The sequence below is a fragment of the Telopea speciosissima genome, chromosome 7 (assembly GCF_018873765.1).
Source record: "Telopea speciosissima isolate NSW1024214 ecotype Mountain lineage chromosome 7, Tspe_v1, whole genome shotgun sequence".
Lineage (NCBI taxonomy): Eukaryota > Viridiplantae > Streptophyta > Magnoliopsida > Proteales > Proteaceae > Telopea > Telopea speciosissima.
This window is the reverse complement of record NC_057922.1, coordinates 5,183,302-5,201,744: the sequence shown is the minus strand read 5'-3', so window position 1 is coordinate 5,201,744 and position 18,443 is coordinate 5,183,302. Positions and strand designations below refer to the sequence as shown.

The 18,443-nt window shown below is 38.9% G+C and overlaps 2 protein-coding genes across 2 annotated transcripts; both read right to left on the bottom strand.

Moving 5' to 3' along the window:
* Positions 1-497: 497 nt before the first annotated feature.
* On the bottom strand, positions 498-1,862 carry LOC122667407 (laccase-14-like). Its single transcript, XM_043863673.1, has 3 exons — positions 917-1,862; positions 727-868; positions 498-600 (listed from the first exon to the last, which is right to left on the bottom strand). Exons 1-3 carry the CDS (start codon positions 1,860-1,862, stop codon positions 498-500), a joined length of 1,191 nt encoding a protein of 396 aa, XP_043719608.1.
* A 4,861-nt stretch (positions 1,863-6,723) lies between these two features.
* On the bottom strand, positions 6,724-9,529 carry LOC122669276 (laccase-15-like). Its single transcript, XM_043866009.1, has 6 exons — positions 9,387-9,529; positions 8,892-9,043; positions 8,563-8,807; positions 8,338-8,466; positions 7,134-8,090; positions 6,724-7,047 (listed from the first exon to the last, which is right to left on the bottom strand). The coding sequence occupies exons 1-6, from the start codon at positions 9,483-9,485 to the stop codon at positions 6,917-6,919; spliced, it is 1,713 nt and encodes a 570-aa protein (XP_043721944.1). The 5' UTR covers positions 9,486-9,529; the 3' UTR covers positions 6,724-6,916.
* Positions 9,530-18,443: the final 8,914 nt, after the last annotated feature.

Below are 18,443 nucleotides of genomic sequence, written 5' to 3'. Positions count from 1 at the left end.
CTTCACCTTGGTGCTAAATGTGGAGTCAAGGAATATGATCTAGCAGCTATAAAATAGTGACTTGCAGGTTGGTCTGCTTAGTGATCATGATGTAATATGTTGTTAAATGGTTTAGTATAGTATCCATCTGTTCCTATTAAATTTCATTTGTTTGTTTTGCTACAAAGAAGAAAAGTTTACTAGGGAAGGAAGAAAACATGTTACGGGTAAACGGGGGAAAATCGTGCAGAGACATGTAATGTGGAATGATCATAAATGTTGGAAAGACTGCACATGAGGTTCTGATACCATGTTAGATTCCAACATAAATCTCGAACTATTAGGTAGAGGAGCCCAAGTTAAGAGGATAGCTACAGAGGATCCTCTGTTCCTCTACCAAACTGTGCCCCAGTCCTGATTAACCCTCAACTGATGGAACCAGTCACCATTTCTAAGGTTGAAAGGGATAGCAATATTTCAATAGAAAGAATTCAGATGGTGGTAATTATTTCCATGGATTAAGTTACAACTCTGTAAAACAGAACTGAACAGCAAAACAATGCAAGACTTCTCCAAAGGTATTCACTCATAGTGAAGTTACATTTATTGCTAATCTCCAACCTGAGACCAGTACCAAGTACACACAATCACAAAGGGGAGAGAAAGAAGAAAAGAGATAGAAAAAGATTGATCAACATGGTGGGAGGTCTGCAGGTGGAGGCACTAGTTGAGCTCCTGGAGACAGACCATTCTTTGTTATGAGCACAGTATCCATTCCCCATGTAAGGTGACGCTCCAAATGGCAATGCATGAACCAAACCCCTGAAATCAATCACCAAAATCACCAACATTGTTGCTACTACAACAACAAACACAGATAATGGAAATGCTGCAAGTATGAAAACATTAGTAAATTCATGAGCTCAGTGAAACGTACCAGGGTTATCTGCTCTGAATCTGATTGCAATCCAACCCTTCTTCGGGACTAAACCAGTGTTTTGGAGAGGAGGATCAATGAGGTTATACCGCAATGGATCCTTGTTCTTGTCGAAATTCCCAAATCCCCATCCAACTAAACAAAAGCTATGTCCATGGAGATGCATTGGATGGTCTTCCCCTGCAACCAAGTTTGTTCCTTGCAAAACAATTTCCATAGCTGAATTATAATCCAGTAGCTTTACTTCAGTACCCCGCATCGGTGTTTGTAGCTGTTGTGGCAAGAAGTCCCCTGTAAAATTGTAGATCAAAGGCGGTTGGTTTGGGAAAGATTCACCAAACACCTTGATCATGTCTTTGTAGTATGCTTGTAATATGGAAACTGATGGGTTCCTGTAAGTAATGTTGTTCATACTTGCTGCAAACCTTGTCCCATTGGGTCCTTGACATGTACTGTTGTTGATGCTACGGCATGGGAATGTGTTAACAGAGATTGTACTGATCAATTGAGTGTCCACCATTAATGGGACCTTGGCTGGATGGTCTTTACTTGCTAAGCTCCTAAGAGCACCTGTGAAGGACACTGATGCTGCTGTGTCATTGTAAAAGGGTAGATAAGGGAGGGAAGGGAATGAAGATGGGGTGTATTGATGAGCAGAGTATTGGAGAATTGCAGTGGTTGTTGTGTTATCAAATACGACTCCTTGGCCACTTGAATAAGCTCTTGCAGCCATGTAATATTGATTAGGAGATTGGTTTGCCTCTAGCAAAGCATCAATTGTCTGACCTGGGGGTATCACTATATAATCTCTTGGTAATGGCTTGATGTAGCTTGCATCTACACCTACAACTGTGATATTGTGTTGAGCTATGGCAAAGAACATAATTTCATCCACTCCTGCATTGATTATGCGTAGTAGATAAGTCTTGCCTTGTTCTACTAACATTCTGAAAGTTCCTGCAAACAGATTTAAAGATTGAAGGACCCATAAGAAGAAGAACTACCTGTAAGAACTGCAAAAAAAAAAAAAAGGAAATAAATGTTTTTCATGTTTCACATAGACTATGACATTGTAAGGTCCTAAGGCAAGGTTGGGCCTCCATTAACATTGAGGGATCATCAACCCATAAATTATCCTATTATAGGTAGAAAAGGACCTAAGCCCATTTAGATAAAAAGAGTAAGTAAGTTGTTCCTCTTCACCTTGTTTTGAGCATGGGTATAGATCACCTGGTGGGCCATTAATGGTTAAAGCATCGGACACATTGGGCAGTCCTCGAGTCCGGAAGAGGTCCCGGTATACCTTCGCTACATCACTCTTCCACCATTCTCCTGAAATCCAAAAAAATCCCGACATTTTAGACTTACTAGAGAAGGAAAATATAACTGTTACAGTGCAGGGTGCTAAGACGAGATTGAAATAGTCCATACCCAAGATGATGGGCACTTCCTCACTGGGCTTGGGGAAGGGATAGGTGGTTCCAAGCTTAGGAAAAATGAAGATAGGCCCATGGATCGTGGCCCGATTCCATTCAGCATGGGCATGCCACCAGAAGGTTCCTTCCTCTTCGGAGAACAAGACATTGTACCTGAACTGGGTTCCAGGTTTAATTGCGCACTGTGTGACAAATTCAGGCCCATCCTACCATGAGCTTCTGAGTTGTCTCACTCCATGCCTGAAAAATACCTTATGGTTAACAAACCTGAACTTTGAATAATCAAAACTTAACAAGATGGATAGATAGATAGATAGAATTACTTACCAGTGTATGGTGATGTTTTCGTTTGCCTCGTTAATAACATCGACGATCACTGTTTCTCCTTTACGAGTATACACCGGCGGCCCCGGATATTGTCCGTTAACAGTCAGGATGTTCTTTGTGCTACACAGTCTTGTGTAGGGTGGTTTTTTCAATCTACAACTACAAAAGCTTCTTAGGAGTTTCTCGATCTTTTGATATCTTATATTTGGGAATTTATATATATGCTACATCAAGGTTCGTAATCCAGGTATCGGTCAAAGTCAATATCAATCCAGATAAGTCAAAATCAGCCTAAATCGGCTATAAATGAACCCCTAACGCCTAGTTTTATTGGATCGGTTTTTTATCAGGCAAAAATATAATAAAATACTAAAAATCGATAAGAATATGTCAAAATAAAAAAAAATTAAGAAAATAATAAGTATCGGATCGATCCAATCCAACGCGTAGACTGATTTAAGGAGCGATCTAGGAATACCTTGCCGGATCGATCATTAATAGGGATCGGTCATTTGTAGGTAACGGTATGAAGACACATACCGATCCAATTTGATATCTCAAACCATGATAAACACTTCTCTAGCTCCTTCTTGACACTGTTTGACACTTTTTGTTTTTTTGACCCTGTGGGCCCCCCCTATATATGAATTGTGAGGCACCCCTTGGCTTGGCGTGGAAGATGCCAATATACGTGGGCAGCTTCAGTACTTGTGTAGATCCCTCAATTTTATTTTTCATCCCCTCCCAAAGATAAGAAAAAACCCAAATCAAGGTGAAGATGAGATTTGATCACAATATCTCTCTACAACCAGTTAAAGTCCTTAATTATCTTCTAAACCCATAAAGTTTACTAAGGTCTATTACACACATGAATGAACACAAACCAGAAGGAAATTAGAGTTTATGTACAACGAAGTGATATTACTTACAACATAGGTGTAATGAGCCGAGGCATCGCATCCAAAGAGCTCAAGTAATAGTATCAACCCAAGAAGCTGCAAGATCAAACACATGTTTCTCAACCACATTTTTTTATGTATTCTTTCTTCTTCTTCTTCTTCCTATTCTCCTGCACTCCTCCTAGATAGCATGATCAGCAGCTTCTAGTGCCTCTTTATATAGGTTTAGTTCTTTCGACATCTGTATGAAAAAGGTAGAGCTGCTTGTCGCTTCTTCTTATTACTCTTTAACAACTTCGATAGCTTAGACTAATCTCTCTTAATTAAAGCTAACCTACTACTACTCTGAAAACTTTGTTATTTATTGGAGTTGCTTTCTTCAAAATCTTTGAAGCAGTTCGGTAGAAAAAGTTTTAGCTTGTTAAAGGTAACCTTTGAAACTAAATAAACTATCAACTAAGTAATGGATGAAAGTGACAATTCAGAGTCAGAAGAATTAGAGTGATTAGCCAAGGGCATGCAAGGGGAGATTGGAGAGGGCAGGGAGAGAGAGAGCAAGGCAGAGAAGGGTAGGGAGATGAGGGGATGGGACGGCAGGGGTTTACGGGTTGGGTACTTAAGTTCGAGAAGAAGGGGAGGGAGGTGGGCAATGCCGTTCCACTGGGCATGGTTAAGTTCTAAGTACGTATCGGTATGGGATCACCTATATCCGGCGATCCATACCTGTTTTGCACCTTGTCGATCCCGATACCGATGTGGGATCACCTATATACATAAAAAAAAATATATTTATTTTAACATAATTTAATTTTATAGTGACTGTATTTTTCTGAAATTTAACCCATTTATTATATTTTTACAAACCATTATAATATTTATATTTTGTTTGATATTTCACAATTGATCGATTTAATTTAGAGTTTTTAAAACTAAAAAAAATAAAAAAAAAAAAAATCATTTATACGATCTTTTGAATTTTTGAATTTTTATATATTTTTAGGATAATTTACATGTACTTCCCCAATTGTTTGGTCCAATTACAAATAGTTTCCCCTTTGTTTGAACAATTACATAGACCTCCCTTACTTAGACAATGGTGGGGCTTACAAATAACCTCAGTCCGAACCTTTAGTTGAAGCAAAAAGTTCTTAAATGACCATGTTACCCTTCATTAGTGTAGTTCTACCTTTTTATCCTTACATCACAAAACCCAAACCCATCTCCTCAACCTTCCATCATTCCAAAGTCATCTTCCATCTCACTTCTTTCTTCTCTGGCGACTTGTATGTATCAAGCTGACATCTTCGACAATCTGCAAGGAGTAATCTCTCCAATCTGGTGATCTCTGAGCTGCGAAACCAATGACCAACTCCAATGACTATGTAAATGCACGAATCTCTCTAATCCAATTAACCCTCGATTGATGGAATCAATCACATTTTTTAAGGAAAGGGATAGCAATATTTCTGCTGAAAAAATTCAGATGGTGGTAGACATTTCCATGGATTATGTTACAACTTGGAAAATTATCATCGCCACCTCCTAAAATATGCTCATATACTTATACACAAAAATATCAACTTCAACCCAGATTCCAACGTGTCAAGTGTGTTAAGTTATAGTCTTTGTTAAGTGGTGATGTCCGCAAATAAAATTATAATGATAGACAATTACACCCTTCCAATTAAAACAAGAGAAGCAACTTCTCCTTTCTCAATCGAACGAAGAAGCCTTCACCTCTGCAACCGTCAAGTCGAAGGAACAAACCAACCGTTCATCCTCTGCTCCACTCACTTGCACACATACTGCCGGCGACGTCTCTGAAAGAGAACTTCCTCCTTGGCGAAGGGAGGAGTGATAGTAGTGACAAGGTTAAAGGGAAGAACGCCAAACAACTCACTCTAGTACTTCTCCTCAGAGCTCACAGGGCTATTGGCTCTCTCCCCTCCATCGCTTCTGCAATGTTCGGTCTCGCTGCTGCTGTAAGGCATCGGTTGGCTTCGGGAAGGACCGATTCCGAGATTGGGAACGAGATCGAGAATGAGAATCCCAGAGTTAGGAGGCGAATCTATGCTTTCATCAAGGCCTCCTTGTGGTTCTCCCTCCTGTTGTTGGGGTTTGAGATTGCCGCCTACTTCGAGGGTTGGCATTTTGGGACTACCGACCTGCAACTGCAACGCCTCTTGTCCACGCCCTTGGTGGTCCCAGGGATTTTTTATTCTCTCTATTCTGAAAGGGTCATGGTCAGGCTGGAGTTCCTTGTTCCCACTCTCCAGGCCTCGCCAATGTTTATATTGCTCTCTTCCTTGTACAGAGTGTTGACCGTTAAATTTTATGCTTGGGTTGCTTCTGGATCTGATTGAGGAAAATCAAGCCAATCCCCCCCCCCCCAAAAGGACGGATGGTGATATTATTGAATCCAACGATGGCAATGCAGACGACTGCTTCCCCATGGTTCTGGGTCAGATTCCGATGTGCAACGAGAAAGAGGTAGCTTTCGCCTCTCTAAATTCCCCCTGCCCAATGATTCTTTTCCCTTTTTACTTCTTTGTTTAAGATAGAATTTTGGTCTGATTCATCGATTGCCTGTATATACGGTTTATCAACCATCCATTGCTGCCGTCTGCAACATAGATTGGCCGAGGTCGAATCTACTGATCCAAGTGCTGGATGATTCCGATGATCCAACAACCCAATTACTGATCAAGGACGGAGGTTCATAAATGGCAGCAGGAGGGACTGAAGAGGGAGCTAGAATGGAAAGGAATAGGTCTGAAAATGTGTGCAAGTAGACATAATTCGAGTTTTGGCCGGACACTTGCAAGTTCTCCGGCGTGCTGGTCGCAAGGATGGAAGATGGAGGTCGGGTGCCCTATTTTCCCTTCACAGATTTGAAGTCCAACAGTAAGAAACGGTGTGGAAGAGGTTTTTGTATGTTTTAGTGTAGAGGGTATTTTATTCAATTGCATTTCACAGCCCTTAACCCGATAGAATTTGGGTTAAGGTTGATAATTTTTTGCATACTTTAGTGGAGTTGCATTAATATATGGGCATGCCTCAGGGGGTGGCGATGATAATTTCCCTTACAACTTTTGTAAAACAGAACTGAACAGCAAAATAAATGAAGACTTATCCAAAGGTAATCACTCAAAATGAAGTTACAGTTACTTCTCATCTCATTTCTCAACTCTGAAATGAAAAATTTCCTACCATATCTTGTGACCAACACCGAAGCAGCTATAATTACAAACACAATTCCTATATTACTTCAACCTTAGCCAATACAAAGTACACACATACAAAGGGAAAGAGAGAAGGAAAGAGATAGCAAGGATTGATCAACATGGTGGGAGGTCTGCAGGTGGAGGCACTAGTTGAGCTCTTGGAGACAAACCATTCTTTGTTATGAGCACGGTATCCATTCCCCATGTTAGGTGACGCTCCAAATGGCAATGCATGAACCACACCCCTGAAATCACCAACATTGTTACAACATAGCTTCAACATTGCAAGTAACGAAAACTTTCGAACATTCATGAGCTTAGTGAAACTTACCAGGGTTATCTGCCCGGAATCTGATTGCAATCCAACCCTTCTTAGGGACTAAAGCAGTGTTTTGGAAAGGAGGATCAATGAGGTTATACCGCAATGGATCCTTGTTCTTGTCGAAATTCCCAAAGCCCCATCCAACTACATAAAAGCTATGTCCATGGAGATGCATTGGATGGTCTTCCCCTGCAACCAAGTTTGTTCCTTGCAAAACAATTTCCATAGTTGAATTATAATCCAGTAGCTTTACTTCAGTACCCCGCATCGGTGTTTGTAGCTGTTGTGGCAAGAAGTCCCCTGTAAAATTGTAGATCAAAGGTGGCCGGTTTGGGAAAGATTCACCAAACACCTTGATCATGTCTTTGTAGTATGCTTGTAATATGGAAACTGATGGGTTCCTGTAAGTAATGTTGTTCATACTCGCTGCAAACCTCGTCCCATTGGGTCCTTGACATGTACTGTTGTTGATGCTACGGCATGGGAATGTGTTAACAGAGATTGTACTGATCAATTGAGTGTCCACCATTAATGGGACCTTGGCTGGATGGTCTTTACTTGCTAAGCTCCTAAGAGCACCTGTGAAGGACACTGATGATGCTGTGTCATTGTAAAAGGGTAGATAAGGGAAGGAAGGGAATGAAGATGGGGTGTATTGATGACCAGAGTATTGGAGAATTGCTGTGGTTGTTGTGTTATCAAATATGACTCCTTGGCCACTTGAATAAGCTCTTGCAGCCATGTAATAGTGATTTGGAGATTGGTTTGCCACTAACAAGGCATCAATGGTTTGGCCTGGGGGTATCACTATATAATCTCTTGTTAATGGCTTGGTGTAGCGTGCATCTACAGATACAACTGTGAGTTTGTGTTGAGCTATGGCAAAGAAGAGGTTGTCATTCATCCCTGCATTGATTATGCGTAGTAGATAAGTCTTGCCTTCTTGTACTGACAATCTGAAAGTTCCTGCAAAACAGTATGTAAAGATTAAAGGACCCATAAATCTAGACCATGGTTTAATTCTAGACAATGTTGGGCCTCCATTAACGTTGAGTGATCAGCCCATAAATTCTCCAAGCTTTGGGCTTGGCCTTATACTAAATATCTTCCATTATGAGTAGAAAATGACCAAAACCCAGCCCAGCCCAGCCCATTTACAATAGACTAGAGGAGTTTTAGATAAGAAGAGAGGGAGACAGTAGTTGTTCTTCACCTTGTTTTGAGCATGGGTATAGATCACCTGGTTGGCCATTTATGGTGAAAGCATCGGACACATTGGGATCTCCTCCTGTCCTAAGGAGTTGCCGGTATACCTGCGCTACATCTCTCTTCCACCATTCTCCTGCAATCCGAAAAAATCCAGACATTTTGGACTTACTGGAGAAGTAAAATATGAATGTTACAGTGGATGCTAAGATGAGATTGAAATAGTCCATACCTAAGACGATGGGCATCTCCTCATAAGGCTTGGGGAAGGGATAGGTGCTTCCAACCTTTGGAAAAATGACGATAGGCCCATGGACTGTGGCCCGAGTCCAGTCAGCATGGGCATGCCACCACAGGGTTCCTTCCTCTGTGGTGAAGATGACTTTGTACCTGAACTGGGAGCCAGGTTTAATTGGGCATTGTGTGACATATGCAGGCCCATCCCACCATGGGCTTCTGGGTTGTCTCACTCCATGCCTGAAAATTACCTTATGGTTAACAAACCGTTAACTTTGAATAATCAAAAGTTAACAAGATAGATAGATAGATAGATAGAATTACCAATGTATGGTGATGTTATCGTTTGCCTTGTTAATAACATCGACGATCACTGTTTCTCCTTTACGAGCAAACAACGGCGGCCCCGGAAATTGCCTGTTAACAGTCAAAATGTTCTTTGTGCTACATAGTCTTGTGTAGGGTGTTTTTTCAATCTACAACAACAAAAGCTTCTTAGGACTTGCCAAGTTTTTCTTTTGATATGTTATATATATTTGACACTCTCTGACACACTCTCTCCTCTTTGATTATGTGGGCCCTTTTATATATGAATCGTGAAACACCCCTTGGCTTGCGTTGGAGATGCCAATACACATGGACAGTGTGTAGATCCCTCCCATTATGTTTTTCATCCCCTCCCAAAGTTAAGAAAAAAAAATCCAACCAAAGGGGAAAGATGAGATCGATTTGATCCCAATATCTCTCTACAACCAGTTAAGGTCCTTATCTTCTAAAATCTACAAAGTTTACTAGGTAAAATGCAGTGATATTACTTACAACAAAGGTGTAATGAGCCGAGGCATTGCATCCAAAGAACTCAAGTAATAGTATCAACCCCAGAAGCTGCAAGATCAAACTCATGTTTCTCAAGCACATTTCGTAACAGAGAAGGTATTCTTTCTTCTTCTTCTTCTTCTCCTGCACTCCTAGAAACAATAATCAGCAGCAGCTTCTAGTACTGTTTATATAGGTTTAGCTCTTTAGACATCTGTGTCCGAATTTTGGATATAAAAAAAAATGAACTCACGTGGTTTGAAAAAGGTAGTGCTACTTGTCGCTTATTCTTATTCCTTAACCACTTCGATAGCTTAGAATACTCTCTCTTGTTGAAAGCTAACCTAACTACTACTCTGAGACCTTTGTTATTTATTTGAGTTGCTTTAATTAAATTGCTCGGGTTGCAGTTATGTTCCTGCTGCCCCAATTATAGAAATATGAAATCCATAAAGGAATTATGGAAAATACTAAAACCTAAGAGGGTAGTTATGAACCCAAAGGAGAAAGGTATTACGATTGGGGGCAATGGGAACATGCATGGCTGCAAGCCTCAAAATCTTTGATGCAGTTTTGGTAGAAATTTTTAGTTTGTTAAAGTTAACCTTGGAAACGAAATAGACTATCAAGTAAAGCTGTGTTTGCTTTGTATTCTTGGAATACATTCTAGGTCGATTTTGCATTCTCAAACAATAAAAATAATTATTTTTATCAATCGAGAAGACAAAATCAACTCAAAATACATTCCAAGAATGCATACCAAATGTTGCCTTAAGTAATCGATGAAACTGACCATTTGACTCAGAAGAAGAATGAGAAGCCAAATGACAATATTTTGATCGCAATTAATTAACCTAATAAATCTTTCTTCTTTAAGTTTCAATTTTTATGATACCTGGACCTGCGCAATTATTGGTGGGCTGAGAATGGTTATTTCTGCCATTGATTTATCTAGTGTGTTAGTGCTCAATTTTAAAACACTAGTTTGGTTGCTGCAGCTTGGAGTTTAAAAGAGCGTTTTTAGTAAAGTATTAATTAGGTGTCTTATTTACCCAAAAATAAAAATAAAAATTAGGTGTCTTATTTACCCAAAAATAAAAATAATAATTAGGTGTCTTAAAATCTATATTACTATTACATATCACGTACCCTGGAATAAGTTGAATTTTAATTGTTCTCACTGGATGATACCACCATTACCTTTCTCTACAATTCTTTTTAGATTTTTCTTTGGATAATACTAATCTACCTTCTTTTTTTTTTTGTTTCTCTCCAAGTTAACCTACTTTTCTTAAAAACCCTTATTATTATTCTATCTCAACAAATCCTTTATTATTATTTTTTGGTAAAAACAAATCCTTTATTATAATTCCAAATGAAAGAGATATCTGGTCTGGGCCTAAAGTAAACGGAAAAGGTCAAGTCTGGTATGGAAAAGCCCAAAAGAGAGTGGAAGTAGCATCTCCTAACCCCAGAAAATGTCTGTGGTTGAACTAATCTTGACCGAAGTTGGATTTGTTAGGGATTGATGTGATTCATCATTTAATTAAGTTGACCAAATTAATATAATCTCCTCGACAAGGCAGCGTTGTTATTGTTGAACGTCCACCCCACCCTCCTCCTGTCCCTTATTTTTTTGGTGTTTGACCATCTCTTTAATAGTTCTTACTTGAGAGTAGGGGTGTAAATGAATAGCTGAAATCCGTTTTCGTATTCGTGTCCGTATCTGTTTAACACTATTCGAATCCATCAAAAAACTAAACGGATAGGCTATAACTATCTGAAAAGCTATATTTACATGTAAATGGATAAAATATCCGATCCGTATCCGTTTAGCACTATCCGAATCTGTCTGATAGCTAATCGGATGCGGATGCGGATATAGCACTATCCGAGCCGAATCCGATCCGTTTACAGCCCTACTTGAGAATGTTTCCTGTTCGATAGTGTAGCCTACATTGGTAAAAAACACCCAACCATTACCTCCGAAAAAGAATCATTCCAAAGGGACAAAGTAGTCATTTCAAGAAAGGGGAGGAGAGAGATAGACCCAAGGGTCCAGGGGCGTTAGGGTACACTCTTGAACAGAAAACATTGTCCCTTCTTGCATATGGAGAATAAGAATACTTGTACTCGCACTTTGGGATTGAATCATCAGTGAAAGCTGTAAACAATTTTATATTTGACCTAAATATGCTCTATGTATAATAGAAAAATATGCACTCTATACATGGATTGTACCCTTTTTTTTTCTCTTGATTTTAATGAGAAAAGTCATACTAAATTGTAGGTAAAGTTCGATTTCCTTATGTTTTTTTAGTATTTATTATCTATTAAATTTTAAATTCATAATTTTTTTTTATTGAAGAAAAAAGATTCAATACATTATGACTTATATGGTTAGGATGGACCACAAGAATCTACATGTCCATTTAGAGTACTATATATCAAACTGGTAAAATGGACAAATTAAGGAATCCCTTGTCGAAAAAAGACAACATATGGATTTTTTTATGAATTAAATTTATCTTTTTTTTTAGGAGGGGCTCTCCTAGCAAGTGGCACAAGGGGGCACAACAATGGGTGTAGGGACAAAATCAAAGGTTTAATCTATAGGGGACAAAGAGATCATTTCATGTGGAGAGGAGAGAGCTGTTTTACATTGATATTGTGAAACTATTTAATAAATGGTTCGATTGTGGTTATAAGATTGAGATTGTTTAGTTAAATAGTTTAAATCGAGCCAGACCGTTTAAACGATGGTAAACCGATTAGAAAATGTCTTCATACCCCCCCCTCCCCTCCCCTTCCCTTCCAAAAAAAATGTCCTACTATCTAGTGAATTTTTTATACTTTACATTTTTCAATCACCATATTATGGAATGAGTGGTCCTAGGACAATTTTAATTTTTGGAGTGATAGGGGACCATCTAGATTGACCATCAATCAATTTTTAAACTAAATTCGATCATATGGCTAATGTTTATTCATTATTTCCCTTGAGTATCTAAACTTTGAGTTCTTGACCAACATGTATCTTTTGATAGTGTCTCATATTGTTGCATTTTTTATGTTTAGATTTACAATGTAATAAAAGGGTGATGTAGACAATGTGCCCATAATAATATTTGAAAATCTATTAAACTGCAATATATAAAAGCACAAAAAACGCATGTCATCAGAAAAAATGGAGTCTAAACAAATATGAAAAAGATATTTACTCATTTATGGACACTATCTAGTTGGGTCACCAAGAGAGACTTATTTGATTAGCCCAAAACATGTACCAAATGCCGTATGTGAGATTTTGGGAAACTTAATTTACATCCACGATTTAAGATATTCTTTTGGCGTGTCTTAAATGCATGGCTTCATATAAGAGTTTTGCTTTCAAAATGGATATATGTCGAGCCTTCATGTGTATTCTGTGGCTTTCACAAGCAATCACTGTGGCATCTTTTTATATCTTGTGATTGGACTAAGCGAATCTGGGCTTCTGGCCCACTTGAATTGAGAACTGAGCACTTATTTGCTCCCTCGCTCTTATGTTTGTGTGCTTCCCTCCTTGGTTCCAGGGCCATGCAAAAACAATCTTTCCATTGGTTTTGTTTCTATTTTTATAATTACCTGTGATTCTGTTTAGTCTGTACGAAACAAGGTTTTATATGATGATTTTAAGGTTGACCCTATCCAGGTCATTCATTTTGTTAATAGGTGGATCACTGATCTACATTTAATTCCCCCTTCAACCTCTACTTTACTTCCTCCTGCACAACATACACTCCACCACACACCATATCCACAACTTACTGGTGATTCTATCATTAACCTTACTATGGGCTTGCTTGGTTTGCTGGTCACAGGAGTTTTTGATCCCGAACTTGGAATAGCCAAGTGAACATCTTCGATGTTTCATAAAGGAAAAAAGGTTTAAAATCAGTTTCGATCGAACGACTTCTAAGGATGAACTGGTGGCAGAGCTCTGTGGCATTCTACATGGAAGGAGGATAACGATTGCAGATCTTATCATTTTAAGGGAGATATGATGCTACAACAAGTCTCTTTTTGACCTTTTGTCTAGATAGACCTTCTCTTCTATTCTTTGGGGTTGCTTACCTAACTTTTTTGAATTGGCTGAACTAGCGCATAACTTTTCGAACATCTCCTTTGGGTGGGTTAATACTATAAACATTACCATGTAGAGGCTCTCTTCTAACTAATATATTTGTGTGTGTCCTTTTTTTCATCCAAAAAAAAAAAAGGGGTATGTGAGATGGGGTTCAATATTTGTGGACACGTACACACCTGAAAGTCTCAACTCACAAGTCGTGTTTTAGCTCAATTAGAATTGACCAAGTGGCAAGTCTTGATCAAGATACACATCCGGGCATGAAAACCGGGCCCTATTTATAAGTGCAATATAACATATAAATATTATGTTGTGATAACCTGTAATAGATTCAAGGTCTTTTATGAGATGGACCCACCCATATCTATTCATATGTACCGCCACATGGCAGATGGTAAAAAATGTAGATGTCACGAACCGTAGTGACAAAGAGTTTCCTAAATCGAATGTATTTTTACGTAAATTACTTTATACCACTGAGCTGGGCCTTGATACCCCATATCCAACTTGAAGGGACAGTTCTTCAAATCCAAAGCCCAACCCAGACAACTTTGTAACAAATCTAAAGCCTAAGGCCCAATTCAGGCCCTCACGCTATCTTGAACAGAGCTCCGAAGTGCACTTCTGTTGTGAAAGGGAATTTCAATTTCATTTGGACTTGGAAATAAAAGTATCATGAGATATTTCTTTATTTCCATCACACAAAAAAAATAAAAAAAAATTCATGAGCCAACCTTACAAGTAACAGTCTCCCCATCAGCAAAACACCATTGAAAAGAAACAAAACTATCACCAACTCGAACGTAGATGTTCACACACATAGCACTTTTGTTTGACCGTCCTAGAAACATTTTTATGATATTATTTTTACCCAAAAATAAATTAAAAAAAAAAAAAGAAAATAAAATAAAAAGACTACATATACCAAATTAAGGATCAAATACGGCTAGGTTGGGCCGGGCTTTTTAAAACTGCAGCCTAAGCCTGAATACTCTTAACTCAGCCCAAGCCCAGCCCGTTCCTAAGGTAGGGCTGTGATATCTCAGCCCAGGCCCAACCTTTTCAGGCTCAGCCCAGCTCAGTGTGATCCTGATTAACCCTGATCAGGCCAGACGGGCTGGATTGGTCCTGATTAACCCTGATTTTTGCTAGGTCTGGGCTGGTCCTGATTGACACTGGATGGCTCAGTTTCCCTGATTTTTGCTAGGTCTGGGCTGGTCCTGATTGACACTGGATGGCTCAGTTTTGTTGTTGTTGTTGTTTTGCTAGGTCTGGGGTGGTCCTGATTGACACTGGATGGCTCAGTTTTGTTGTTGTTGTTGTAGTTGTTGTTGTTGTCGTCGTCCTTATATGCATTGAAAAAAAAATGGGACATCATCAACAAAAATAATCCTAAAGGCTTGAAGCCTTAAACATATGTGCAATAATTAATATATAGTTATATAAAATCAAGGTCAGGTCTGGCAAGGCCATGCTCAGCCTGAGACTTCAATCCAAACCCGACCCAGCTTGGCCTCGGGTCTGAAAATCCCAGTGTAGGCCCGCCTTGCAGGCTGAAAAGCCTAATTCAGACCCTGTCTGGGCTCAGGGCAGGTCGGGTGGACTCGGATTCACAATAAGAGTAGAGTAACGAGATAGGATTGTGTGTTGTCCACTAATGCTAATGATATATAAGGCTTAGCTAGTGATGAGTTGAGTTGAATTGGACTGGTCCTTGCTCAACCACTGACTCTTACAAGTCCAACAATGCCACAATAAGAGTGGAGTAACATAAAAATGGAGTAACAAGATACGAAGGCCGCAATAAGAGTGGATTTTATGTAGTCCAATAGTGGTAATGATCATATGCAAGGCTTAGCTAGTAATGAGTTGAGTTGGACTGGTCCTTGCTTAACCACTGAGTCTTGAAAGTCTAATAATGCTGCAATAAGAGTGGAGGAGTAACAAGATACCATGGCCACAATAAGAGTGGAGGAATAATAACAAGCGAGGTATGTAAAGGCTTATCTAGTGATGAGTTGAGTTGGACTGGTCCTTGCTCAACCATCAACTCTGCCACTAACAAGGTAGGAAGCCCATTTTTGAATGTCCCTTTTTGATTCATGTGGGTCTTTACGCGTTCATTTTTTAGGTAAGCCGTATGAGAGAGAGAGAGAGAGAGAGAGAATAAAAGTTGGGGACGCTGTTCTCTGTGTCGCAGCGCAGCCTGCGACAAGGCACATGAGGATGGGTGCAATGACTACCCTGTGTCGCAGCGCAGCCTGCGACAAGGCACATGAGGATGGGTGCAATGACTACCCTGCCCCCTACACAGGCTGCCCATATGCCTAGGCGCAAGCTGTGCTGCGGCACAGAGAACATTCTCCCTAAAAGCTGATACTGATCGATCAGTAATCTCGGTATTAGTATTGGATTGATCGAGATTGATCCCGATTTAATACTAATCTACTTGTATGGTCAAGGGTAAAAAGATAATAAAAACTGATTTTTATTTTAAAAAAAAGTAAATGCGTTCAAGTCAACCCGGTTCTGGACAATACTGAGACCGATCCGATACAATAATACCGAGATTACGAAGCATGCATGGCCGGTTTTCATTTCTAGTATTTGTTATAATTTCCCACTGTTGACTATACTCTCATGTAATAGTTTTCTGGACCACACCACCAGAGAATTGAGAGAAATGAATTGGTGGAGATACCACGTTTGAATATTATTGAACTTTGTCCCAATTGGAATATGGAATTTGAGACATGAGAAAAGCTGAGAGGAATCTACCAAACTCACTACAGCCGCCTGGCCATCCCCACAATCACTGGCTGCCCAAGGATTTGGATTCCCAATTTTTTATTTTTTACTTTTATATTTATTAGAACCAGAATAAAAGATGGAATCTCCTTTTTTTTTTTTTTTTTTTTGAGTGTCCATGAACTTTGAACTGATCTCTACTACTTGGTATTGGCTCCATTAAGGGTGTATCTTGGAAAGGGAAAACTGGAAATCTCACCTTCACAAGGACGAGATATGAACAAGAACAAAAGTCAAAAGGTTATGTTGTTCCATACGCAACTAATGAAGGTTTGGAATTCTCAAATTCATATACTTTGATTCAATTCCATTAATGACAATGATAATGACACTTAATTGTGAGGGGATGGATATGGACACATTCAACACTGGCAGCCACGCACTTCAAATGTGCCTCTTACTTTCTAAGTAATTAGGAAATGCTTAATCTCTCTCAACTCCGATAATTACGTCAAAAAGTTCTGAGAAATGCCCCATCCATCCAAAGTTATATTCTTTCATTTCTTGTTTTTTTTTTTAGAATGAGAAATTGCACCAACGAGAGGTTAAGAGATATATAGATTCATTCAGTGAGGAATCCATATTTTGTGTGAGGAGATAGAGTGTCATTATAAACCCCACGACTCATTATGTGAGAGGGCATAGGAACGTCGACTCTGATGTCATGGGATCTTTTTTTTATAATTTTTATGTTTAGTGGTGGTGGGAGGGGTGGGGAGATTGCATTATCTGAAATATTAAGAGGGATAAGACAATGTGAAAGCTTTTGGGGTACCAAGTACCATGATATATTGAAAAAAGTTACTATAGAAGACAATAAAAGTATCTTGCAAGGCCCTACTCTTTTTGTGCTTAGATGGTTGTTCTTGTTGTCATAATTTATAACTTTAATCGTCTTTGTTAGGAATTTATTGACTTACATCCACAACTTATCTAAAAAAGTCTTATTGACTTCTATTTAACTGCCCCACCCCCTACCCAAATGATAGATTGGAGCTTTAGTTTCCTTAAATTGGTGAGAGATATATGGACCACCTTGGGGACATAGCAAACCAGAATCAGAAGAACAAAAGAGAGAAGGAGACTGGAGCTTCCATCAAATGGGGGTGGGGGAGACAAAATTGTAAAATCGTGCTCTCCCATCATCCAATTTTTTAAAATGGTATTCGAACCCTTAGTTATCGATCTCAAAGGTTAATTACCCTTCGACCGCAAAATTGTATATTTATGTAAGTCTCGTTCATGTAATTTAATAGCTAATATTTTGTTTATAATTACAAAGAATTGCCTATAATTATAATTAGGGGAAAAGAACGCTAAGGGTGTCAATATGGGACCAGAACATGGAACTGTCCCAGAATTGTCCTGCTAAAACTGGGTACCGGACTATCCCATTAATAAACAGAATGATATTAGAATCTAATTTTGTTACCGAATGATAAATGGGACAAAATGGTTCTAGGACGGGATTACCAATGGTACCAATACCAAAATACCAATTAGGTATTGGAACTGTTAGTATCCTTTCAAAGGATATATATATTTCATGTTCTTGTGTTGAAGTTTTATGGCAATAGTTTGATGTTTTTGAGTGGTATTTTCAGTTACTGGACCTTTAGTTCTATTTCTATAGACTTGTTTGATGATGGCAATAAGACTATATAATGGACTTGTTTATTTTGTCCTCATTAATCCTTAGACGTTGTTTTGAGAAGCTTACATGTGATCTTATGGAGTTTGAAGAAGTAAAACCATGGAATTCCTATTGGTTTCATATTTTAAGTTGCTTTCTAATAATAGAAACATCTCGGAACCATTAAAGTTCTTCTCCTTTTTACCGGGCCTAAAACCATTTAAGAACCGGTACAATCCCGTCCCGTTAATAATCGGGACCGGGACCTAGGTATGATCCCGTTTATTAAATGGAACGGAACTGAGATTAACACCTTTGGTACGAATACGAACCCGTCCCAAATACCAAAATCTGTCCCAATTGACACCTTTAAATTAAGAACACTACCTGAGCGCGTCCGATCATGTAATAGTGACTAATGCATCAAACAGTCTCCATTCCATTAATTGAGTCATGAGTTGTGAATGTCCATAAAACATAATAACTTGAA

What these genes read in the sequence shown, in the direction of transcription:
- LOC122667407 (XM_043863673.1), bottom strand. Translation starts at nt 1,862, where the DNA reads ATGTTAGTAGAACAAGGCAAGACTTATCTACTACGCATAATCAATGCA. An exon ending in ATTCAGAGCAGATAACCCTG is followed by an intron (nt 869 to 916) that starts GTACGTTTCACT and finishes TCATACTTGCAG; the next exon opens with CATTTCCATTATCTGTGTTT. An exon ending in TGTGCTCATAACAAAGAATG is followed by an intron (nt 601 to 726) that starts GTCTGTCTCCAG and finishes TACTGGTCTCAG; the next exon opens with GTTGGAGATTAGCAATAAAT.
- LOC122669276 (XM_043866009.1), bottom strand. Translation starts at nt 9,485, where the DNA reads ATGTGCTTGAGAAACATGAGTTTGATCTTGCAGCTTCTGGGGTTGATA. An exon ending in GGAGATGCCCATCGTCTTAG is followed by an intron (nt 8,467 to 8,562) that starts GTATGGACTATT and finishes TTCGGATTGCAG; the next exon opens with GAGAATGGTGGAAGAGAGAT. An exon ending in ATTCCGGGCAGATAACCCTG is followed by an intron (nt 7,048 to 7,133) that starts GTAAGTTTCACT and finishes TGGTGATTTCAG; the next exon opens with GGGTGTGGTTCATGCATTGC.